We start from the raw sequence: 10,102 nt of genomic DNA, 5'->3' as shown, positions 1-10,102 counted from the left end.
GTAAAGGCCGTTTTTGTTTGAGCGGTTTCTCTATTGGTTCTTCTTCGCCGATGGGCGGAGCTCTGCCGTGTCTCTTGACTGGTTTCTTCCGGAGGAAGATGGTGGACTCTGGCTTTGACACGTTTTCATTGATCGCAGGGCGATCGTCCACGTGGTGAGCGGTGTCCTTTCTTCAACGACGGTTTACCCTAATGGATTTTGTGGGTTTTAGTTTTTGTTTAGTTTGGCCTTTTATATTTTGGCTTTTCTTGTAAAGTTTGTTTGGTTTTGTTTCCATGGGTTTTTGTCCCATTTAATAATACAGACGACAAAAAAAAAAGATCAGTTTTTGTTGTAACGGACACATAACCACCTACAAATAGATTTTGGCTCTATCCTTATCTTGAAAATTTAAGACTCCGATGTGCCATTTCTATACCGGTTGGCAGGTTCATATTATTAATTTAAGTTTTTATGATTAAAAAACAGGATAAAGTAAATGCCCCACCACTACTTGGACACAGAAAATGATGGAATAAACATGCAGTAGAAGTTTCGTGAAGCATTAATAAAACAATAAGCAGCTTCTCGATCGTTCTCTCTAACTATTCCTCATTTTACTATTTATTCTTCTTCAATCGTGACTTCTAGAGACACTTTGTTTTTAGTTTGTTTAATCACCATTGCTTTCTTACAACAACTATTTTCACAATCTGTAACAGTTATACCACGATGGCTACCAATGAATCTCAGTCTCAGAGAACTGCTCCGACGCCGTTTCTCACCAAAACTTTTAACCTCGTCGAAGACCCTTCTACCAACGACGTTATATCATGGAACGAAGATGGTTCCTCCTTCGTCGTATGGAACCAAACAGACTTCGCTAAGGACTTGCTTCCAAAACACTTCAAACACAACAACTTCTCCAGCTTTGTCCGCCAGCTCAACACTTACGTATGTCTTTAATTTATCTTCGGTTTCGTTTTTTGACTATATGTGATGTGTTCTTCGGTTCCCGGTTTAATCCTGGTTTGGTTTGATTTTTTTTTTGCAGGGATTCAAGAAAGTTGTACCGGACCGGTGGGAGTTTTCTAACGAGTTCTTCAGGAGGGGAGAGAAACGTCTACTCCGCGACATCCAGCGTCGGAAACTAACCCCTCAAGCAGCTGTTTCTCCGCCGCGGTCTCAAGTAGTTGTCGCGGCTCAGACGGCGAAAATGGTTGTGTCCCCGTCTAGTTCAGGTGAAGATCAAACCATGTCTCCGTCGTCGTGGACAGGAAGCGGTGGCTTGTCTGAAGAGCTGTTGGAGGAGAACGAGAAGCTTCGGAGTCAGAACAAAGAGCTTAACCGTGAGCTTGCTCAGATGAAGTTTCTATACGGTAACATCTTTGGACTCATGGCCAACTACGCCGGAGCTAGTAGCAGTCACGAGATGATGACGGAGATTGAGGAAGAAGAATCGAGCCCCAGGCTGTTCGGCGTTTCGATAGGTCTGAAACGGACCAGAAGCGAAGGAGTTCATGTGAAGACGGTTTCTACGGCGGCGGAGGAGACGCCGTGGCTGAGGCACTATAATAGAGCCAATCAGAGAGTCTGTAATTAACGGTTCAGATCAGTGTGTATACGCTAGAGGATTCAAACAGTCAGCACGTGTCCTATATGTTTTCAACAAGTTTCATCAATCTTGACTTCTTCTCGAACATTTTGTAAATGGTTCTTTTCTGTTTTTTTTTTTTCCTTTCAATAGATTTGTCTCTACTCTCCCTTTTTGACTTTTCTTTTTCTTTCTCAAAACCATTAAATTTTTGATGCAACTGGAATTTGAAACAAGTAGATTGTAATTCGATAATTAATCCAGTCGACCAGTATAACTTGTAATTCTCACAGCTTAAGGGATCCGGTCCTATATAAATAGCACTCTTTTCATTTTAAAATGATCCGTTCCAATATTTTTGCCATATTTATAAGATAGTAATAATAAGTTTAATTTAATTTAAAATAATAAATTATATTTATCGAAATAATTTGTCACAATATAGTATATTTTTCTATTTATAATTAAGATTTAACACTTTTAAGAAAAAGAGATGTTTGACAAAAAAAGGAGAGAATAAATTATCATCTAATAAGTAAAAGGGGAATACGCTCAGCGCTCAGACGTCCACGTCGGATGAAATAATCAGCCAATCCCGTTGCATCTTTCTTCCACATCTGTGCTTCGTTGGGCTTCATTACGATGGACTTCGTTATGTTTTATTTTTGTTATGTACCTGGCCCATAAGCCCATAAGCTTGGCCAAACGGAGAACACCGTATCGAGCCTCCACAAACCCTAGCCTTATTTCTCTTGCGCAGACCGCATCGTGCCTCGACGAACCTCGACGAACCCTAACTTCATTCTCCCTTGCGCAGACAAATATCTCATCCCTTTCGTCCTTCCCACTTCTTCCCTTTATCGGTTTCGTCTGTTCATTCACTCCTTCATAAAATCCTCATTAACCTCCATTAATGGATCCCTTTCGCATCCCTCACTCTGATTTCTTTTATAACCCCGATCATTCCACCAGTTTGATTCCCCGCAAAACTATCTTCTCTCCCGATGAATTCCAACAGCAAAAACTCCGCATCCGGCGATCTTATCTCCAAGAAACCTAACGGGAAGGACGCTGTCTCCTCCGCCGCACCGGTCAAACCCTCCGCCGCATCGATGAAACCCTCCGCCGCGGCGATGAAAATCTCCGCCGCACCGACGATCCCCTCCGTCGCATCGATGAAACCTATTGGCCAATCCGGTGTCTCCGGTGATTCCTCTTCGACAAAACGTAACGGCAAGGCCGTTGTCTGCTCCGATGTCCCCTCCGACAACAGCGATCGCGTCGTGTTCTTCAAAGATGTGACGTTTGGACCACAAGAAGACGAGTTAAGATTTCGTCTGATCCATTTTTGGGAGGCAAAACACGCATTCTCGAAGATACTTATGGGTCTAGAGATGCTTCTGGTCGACGCAGAGGTTTGTTCCGACATCTTCTCTCTTTTTTTTTTATTGTTTATGTTGCGACACAGATTACTAACAATCTTGATTTGTTCGTTCTAAACAGGGCACTGTGATTCAGGGATTCATCCCACCATCAAGGATGGACACTTATCTACGACACATGAAGCCCGGTTCCACCTACAGACTTACCAATTTTTTTGGTTCTAAGACCAAGAAGGTGTACCGGGTTGCTGATCCAGACGTGACCATTGCGTTCTCATGGAAGTCTGTCCTCTCCGATCTCACAGACACTTCGACTTGGTTTCCTGAAGACCGTTTTCGTTTCCATGGTTATGAACAGTTCGAAGCGGCCTGTGACCTCAAAGGGGATCTGTATGGTAAGATCTCTTATATTTTATGATCTGTGCTCAGTCTATCTGTTTATGTTGATCAGATATCTCTTGATTGTTTATTAAGTTATGTTTTTATCGCAGATTTTATTGGTCATATCAAATTGGTGAATGAGCAGGCTCTTAACGAGAGTTTTGTGCTTGATGAAGTTGAGATAGCTTCTGATCGGCGAATTTTGGTTCATGTTCAGACACATGAGTGAGGCATCTAAGTTTTATGCTCTAGACATATACTTCTTTGTTTAATAAATGTGTTCTCTTCGATGCAGTGGTCCTGTGATGAAGCTCTACATATGGGACAAGGTAGCAACAGCCTTTTGCGAGAAGTTTATATCGCTTGGAAAACCTCCGAGTGTTATCATGGTGACAACTGTGAATCCTAAGCGATTAGGAGGTTCGTATTATCTAACGATTGTTGTGGTACATAGATGTTAGTAAGTTGCGTGGGAATCACAGTAGTATTAGGTGTTGAGAAGGGCTGTTTTATGGCTAGATTGTTTGATTAATTTGTTATTTTTTGGGTATGGAAATTGGTTATGCTACAGGTGCTTTGTCTCTGTCATCCCTATCATCTTCACGGGTTTTTTTTGATACGGATGTTCATCAAACCAGGGAGTATCTGGCTTGGTATGTATTCATCTTTATATTTGCACCGTTTACGTTAATCTACCGACTGTGTTGCTTATTTTATTTTTTGAACATTTCTAGGCTTGAATCAAACTCGGAAGTTGCTAATAGAGTTAATGCTGAGATTGTCACCAAGGCTGAGACAGCTACAATAGGTGAGCTACTCACTTACATGAAGCAGGAAGGAGCGAAGGTACGACATCTCATGCTTTCATACTTGCATTGGAATTAGATTTGTTATTGAGTATCTTCACTGTTGTAATATTATAGGTTGCTTGGTTCGAGTGTACGGCCACCATTGATGATGTTGTGCGTGGCTCAGCTTGGTACTACATTGCTTGTGGTGGATGCAAGACTAAAGCTACTAAAGGACCTACCACGCTTATGTGTAGGAAGTGTGGAAAGACTGAGATTACTGGTGCTGCAGAGTAAGAATTGTAATTATATTTTTTGTGTCATATACACCACCAACGTCCATTATTAATGTGCATTTGAAACAGGTATCTCAGCAAGCTATCTGTCTATGACAACAATGATCATGCGAGCTTTGTACTTCTCGGTGACGCTGGGTTTGAGTTAACTGGGAAGAAAGCATCTGTATTGGTTGAGAGTTACTATGAGGTAATCACATACCTGTCCATCGTTCAATTTTTGGTTGTGTTCTAACAATTTTTTAAATTTATATAGGCTAATGAGGGATCAGGAGATGATCATGTAGTCCCGGTGCCTCAAGTCCTTATTGACACCATCGGACAGAAACGCACGTTCGTTATCAAGATATCAAAGCACAACTTGGAAGGCAAGACTCAAGCTTTGACTGTCACCAAGGTACTCCCTCTCGAGGTTCCAGCACTTGGATACGATTTAGCCGCCGACGTGGTTGTCTCTCCTACTGCAGATGAGGGGGTGAAAAGAGGTGCTGATATGATTGTGTCAGATGATGCTAAGCGTGCAAAAAGTGGCTGATATGTTTTGTGTACTTGGGTTGTGTTTGAAGAACGACTATCTATTTGTTCTTTTGCTTCTGGTTTTGTTTTTTCTTTGTTGAAATATTATGATTTGGTTTGTTTGCTTCAGTTTTTGTGTTGACATTATTTATATATCGTATTTTCTATTTGGATAATTTTTGCTTCGTTGGTTCATTTGTTTATGTTGAGGTTTGACCTTTTTTAAGTTGCTAAAATTTATACAGTATTTTTATTTTTAGTAATAATTATGTTGTTTATTTTAAAATAGTAAGGGACAAATAAAAACTTGAAAAAATTATTTTACTTTTATATATTTCTTCCATATATATTTATAAAATTATCTCTTATTTGTATGTAATAAAAATTAGGGAACTGAGATAATTGAATCTTTATACATGATTTATAGTAAACTTTAGAGTAGACTTTCTCTATTATAACATATATGATTTAAAAAATAAGAAAGGTACAAATTCTCTTATTTAATTATTTGATATTAAAACTACGTAAGTAATCATCATTACACTATGATTATTTGCCGAACACAAAAAATATTGGTGCCAGGGGTCGAACCATGAATAATGAGCATATACAAAGGATGCTCTACCACCGGGCTAAATACACACTTCGGGAATCTGATCAAGACAAAAAAACATTTACTTTACAGTTTTTTGGCAGGAACTCAATTTATTAATTAGTGATACTCTTTTTAAAATAAGTTTCATTAAATAACGGAAAACAATATGTTCCTTTAGAAAATATTTATATATGTTTAATTATATATATATATATATATATAATTGAAAGGACATAGAGTACGTGTTAATAGAGTCACCAGATCATTCTTGCGTCATTAATCATGCGAAGGGAAAGGCATCGGTTACTTATCTTTTGTGTTTTTATATTTATTGACGTGCTCCCCAAGAAAAATTAGTCACATAATTGGCTAAAACCAAGTGCTTAATTTTCTGGATATTTACTAAGGTTTAGGAAATTTCTTAATACATATTAAATATAATGATTTTTGTATAAACCCGGGCGTAGCCCGGGCAAAACCTCTAGTTATGTTAACAATTGTAATATATAGTATTATTGGAGTACTGAATTTGTTTATTTGTCATTTTTTCATTATTTTAATTTTTTTTGTTTATTTATCATGTTAGTAATTTTTAGTTGAGTCATTAATTCATTAACTTAGATATAATATTATTTTTTAAAATTAAGTATGGATAAAAGTTAAAATATAATATATTATAAATCAAGACTATTTATATTTTTTTGAGTAACAATTTTTTTATTAAAATTAAATAATTGTATAAATATAATATGTAAGTTATATTTATCGTCTATCTTACATTATATGTGAATGCTAATACATAAAAAATATAATTAACTAATATTTTATATGTATAAATGAAATTTATTATAATATATTTTATTCATTTACGTTATTATCTGTGATATAATTTTTTTGCATTTAAATTCTCAAAATAAAATTTAGAGTGGTTAAAATTGTTGAAAATCATAATGAATAATTAGCTTAATTGTTAGTTTAATCATAAAATAATTATAATAATATACATTAATTAAAAATAATAATTAGTGTATATCTCAGTGCTCCCATTGATGTAATAATGTGGTAAATATATTTAATGGTCCCAGATTTTATTTTCAATATATTCTCACAAACCTCATTGTAATTCTTTCTTTTTATTAAGTTAAAAAATATGTGTAATTAAATATTAAAGAAAAATTAAATTTTGTATATAATTATATATAATTAAAAATAAATTTCATATTAATAATATTAGATTATAAATTATATTAGATAATTGATTATAAATAAATATAATAAAAAATTTCAAAAATAAAGCATATTTTGAAAACTAAGATAATTATTATATATATTGTGTTTTTATCTGGAAATAATTTTTAAAATTAAGATGTAAAAAACTTATAATTATTAATTAAGCAAAAGTATTTGTGTAAAGATATTTTTATTATGTGAGTATTTTTAAAAATTAAAACAATAGTAATTATATGTGTATATATATATTGGTGAATTTTTTTTGTCATATATTATCGCCTGGTTTTTAAATTAATAAAATATAACTTAATAAGAATACGTAAGAAAAGTATGTTCGCATGTGCAAATAAAATACCTAGTTACCATGTATTACATGAATTCTTGATTATTTATTTACATTATAAATAGTGCTTTTAGTTGGTTGCATAAGAATTAGCTAATTGTCTCAGATGTTTGATTGCTATACAGATGTCACTAATAGGTGACTACAGTTACATATGACTCTCGAGATTAGTTTCATTAAAACAAGAACAAACTATTAAGTATAAGTTGTTCTCATTCTCTACACTTATGAATCAATAGCTTTTATTATATTTCTTCCTTTATCCCTATAACAAAAACAGTGAAACGGCACCATTCTTGAATCATCTCCTTTATAATTAGTAATGATGGTATGGAGTTGTTAGATGGAGGTTGGTATCGGTTCTTGTTATAAGTACGTAGTTCTTTAATCTCTTGCAGACTCTCTTTAAAATCTTTTATTGTTTATATATTAATCTCAGTGTACATAAGCTTTAAATTTTTTTACCTTTACTCTATCTACATCTTCTCTACTCATTTTGCTCTGGCATTTGGTGTGTGTTTTATGGTTTCATTTATGTAGCTATCTATTATCGTTTAAGGACATCGATTTGGGTATGGTTCACTAAAATATGATATAAGCAAGACGCTGTATAAAATACAAGGTTTCAAAAGTGTGGCTAGATCAGTTCCGGTTGTAACGGTAACGATAACCCCAAATCGATTTGAGCTCTACCTTCGTCTGGTGATGCTTTGATAAATCCTTAATCTTAAAATCGTAAAACTCCGCGTGCCATTTCTATTCCAGTTGGCAATTAAGTTTTTAAAATAAGAAAACAGGATAAAGCAAATGGTCCACCACTACTTGGCACACAGAAAATGATGGGAATTAGGGGTGGGCATTTTACCCGAAATCCGAAGTGGCACCCGAACCCGATCCGAAAAACCCGAACCGAAATCCGAACCGAAGTAGCAAAATATCCGAACGGGTATTGAATTCGGAGAGATTGGATATCCGAACCCGAACGGGTAATATCCGAACCCGAATGGATATCCAAAAATAACCGAACATATGATAATTAACCTTATATTTATAGTTTACATCTTTCATTTTATATAAAATATTTATATTGATACTACACATACTTTAAATTCATATGATATACATACAATTACGTAGAAGATGATTTGCTATTCGCTTAAAATGCATGTCAAACTTTTTATTTCAGCAATTAACAAAAAGTTACATCCAAAATTTAAAAACAATAACCAAATTAATGTCTTTTTAGTTTGAAAATGTTATGTCCAAATCTATTAACCATGCAATCTATTAAAAATAAAAAATAGTTAAGTGAAAAGTTATATATTTAAATACAAGAAATTTGAGAAATGAAAATTTTCATTTTTTTTTCTTCAAAATCTAAATATCCGAACCCGATCCGAAATAACCGAAACCGAACTTAAAATACCCGAACCCGACCCGAAGTACAGAAATACCCGAACGGGTTCTACACCTCTATACCGAAATACCCGAAAATCCGAAATACCCGATCCGAACCCGAACGGGTACCCGAACGCCCACCCCTAATGGGAATAAACACATGCAGAAGAAGTTTCGTGAAGCATTAATTAAAAACAATAAGCAGCTTCTCGATCTTTCTTCCCCTTTAACTATTGCTCATTTTACTTTTTTTTTTTTTTTTTTTTTGTCAACTGCTCATTTTACTATTTATTCTTCTTCTTTCGTGACTTCTACACACACATTGTTTTTTAGTTTCTTTAATTATCATTGCTTTCTTACAACTTCTGTTTTCACAATCTCTATGTCTCCGAGCGATAACAGTTATACTACGATGGCTACCAATGAATCTCAGAGAACTGCTCCGACGCCGTTTCTCACCAAGACTTTTAACCTCGTCGAAGACCCTTCTACCAACGACGTTATATCATGGAACGAAGATGGTTCCTCCTTCGTCGTATGGAACCAAACAGACTTCGCTAAGGACTTGCTTCCGAAACACTTCAAACACAACAACTTCTCCAGCTTTGTCCGCCAGCTCAACACTTACGTATGTCTTTAATTTATCTTCGGTTTCGTTTTTTTGACTACATGTGATGTGTATTTCGGTTCCCGGTTTAATCCTGGTTTGGTTTGAATTTTTTTTGCAGGGATTCAAAAAAGTTGTACCGGACCGGTGGGAGTTCTCTAACGAGTTTTTCAGGAGAGGAGAGAAACGTCTCCTCCGCGACATCCAGCGTCGGAAACTAACAACTCAAGCAGCTGTTTCTCCGCCGCGGTCTCAAGTAGTTGCCGCGGTTCAGACAGCGAAAACGGTTGTGTCTCCGTCTAGTTCAGGTGAAGAACAGGCCATGTCTCCGTCGTCGTCGTCGACCGGAAACGGTGGTTTGTCTACCGAGCTGTTGGAGGAGAACGAGAGGCTTCGGAGTGAGAACATCCAGCTTAGCCGTGAGCTTGCGCAGATGAAGTCTCTCTACGGTAACATCTTTGGACTCATGTCCAACTACGCCGGAGCTAGTAGCAGTCACGAGATGATGACGGAGATTGAGGAAGAAGCGAGCCCGAGGCTGTTTGGTGTTTCGATAGGACTGAAACGGACCAGAAGCGAAGGAGGTCATGTGCAGACGGTTTCTACGGTGGCGGCGGAGGAGACGCCGTGGCTGAGGCACTATAATCTAGCCAATCAGAGAGTCTGTAATTAACGGCTCAGATTATGTTTTTAAGATGTGTACGCGAAGTAGATGTTTATTACAGCTTTCAGACAGTTTGCACGTGTCACATATGGTTTCTAGAAGTTTCATCAATCTTGACTTCTTCTCGAACTATAAATGCTTCTTTTCAGTTTTCTTCTTTCAATAGATTTTTCTGTACTTTTTCTTTTTGACTATTTTTTTTCTTTTCTCAAAACAACTAAAAATTGATGAAATTTGAATTTGGAACAAGTATATTCTCCATATTCGATAATTAATTTAGTCAGACCAGTATAACTTGCAACTCTCACAACTTAAGGACATGTTCCTAT

The 10,102-nt window shown here is 36.1% G+C and overlaps 3 protein-coding genes across 3 annotated transcripts; all 3 read left to right on the top strand.

Annotated features, from left to right (window-relative positions):
• Positions 1-514: 514 nt before the first annotated feature.
• On the top strand, positions 515-1,913 carry LOC125597221 (heat stress transcription factor B-2a-like). Its single transcript, XM_048771989.1, has 2 exons — positions 515-933; positions 1,034-1,913. Exons 1-2 carry the CDS (start codon positions 712-714, stop codon positions 1,580-1,582), a joined length of 771 nt encoding a protein of 256 aa, XP_048627946.1. The 5' UTR covers positions 515-711; the 3' UTR covers positions 1,583-1,913.
• Positions 1,914-2,805: 892 nt separating this feature from the next.
• Positions 2,806-6,097, top strand: LOC125597220. The gene is made up of 5 exons (XM_048771986.1): positions 2,806-2,988; positions 3,077-4,182; positions 4,260-4,417; positions 4,490-4,610; positions 4,677-6,097. The coding sequence occupies exons 2-5, from the start codon at positions 3,886-3,888 to the stop codon at positions 4,953-4,955; spliced, it is 855 nt and encodes a 284-aa protein (XP_048627943.1). The 5' UTR covers positions 2,806-2,988; positions 3,077-3,885; the 3' UTR covers positions 4,956-6,097.
• Positions 6,098-8,757: 2,660 nt separating this feature from the next.
• LOC106382769 (heat stress transcription factor B-2a-like) lies at positions 8,758-10,067 on the top strand. The gene is made up of 2 exons (XM_013822829.3): positions 8,758-9,130; positions 9,231-10,067. The coding sequence occupies exons 1-2, from the start codon at positions 8,885-8,887 to the stop codon at positions 9,780-9,782; spliced, it is 798 nt and encodes a 265-aa protein (XP_013678283.2). The 5' UTR covers positions 8,758-8,884; the 3' UTR covers positions 9,783-10,067.
• The last annotated feature ends 35 nt before the right edge of the window (positions 10,068-10,102 follow it).

The sequence above is a fragment of the Brassica napus genome, unplaced genomic scaffold, assembly GCF_020379485.1.
Source record: "Brassica napus cultivar Da-Ae unplaced genomic scaffold, Da-Ae ScsIHWf_1388;HRSCAF=1968, whole genome shotgun sequence".
NCBI classification, from domain to species: domain Eukaryota; kingdom Viridiplantae; phylum Streptophyta; class Magnoliopsida; order Brassicales; family Brassicaceae; genus Brassica; species Brassica napus.
The sequence above is the reverse complement of the archived record's forward strand: the minus strand, read 5'-3'. Positions and strand labels throughout refer to the sequence as shown.

Bases quoted from the DNA above. Each gene is read 5' to 3' on its own strand.
- LOC106382769 (XM_013822829.3), top strand. From the start codon at position 8,885: ATGTCTCCGAGCGATAACAGTTATACTACGATGGCTACCAATGAATCT. The intron at 9,131-9,230 runs GTATGTCTTTAA...TTTTTTTTGCAG, and splicing joins TCCGCCAGCTCAACACTTAC to GGATTCAAAAAAGTTGTACC.
- LOC125597220 (XM_048771986.1), top strand. From the start codon at position 3,886: ATGGAAATTGGTTATGCTACAGGTGCTTTGTCTCTGTCATCCCTATCA. The intron at 4,418-4,489 runs GTAAGAATTGTA...CATTTGAAACAG, and splicing joins GAGATTACTGGTGCTGCAGA to GTATCTCAGCAAGCTATCTG. The intron at 4,611-4,676 runs GTAATCACATAC...AAATTTATATAG, and splicing joins TGGTTGAGAGTTACTATGAG to GCTAATGAGGGATCAGGAGA.
- LOC125597221 (XM_048771989.1), top strand. From the start codon at position 712: ATGGCTACCAATGAATCTCAGTCTCAGAGAACTGCTCCGACGCCGTTT. The intron at 934-1,033 runs GTATGTCTTTAA...TTTTTTTTGCAG, and splicing joins TCCGCCAGCTCAACACTTAC to GGATTCAAGAAAGTTGTACC.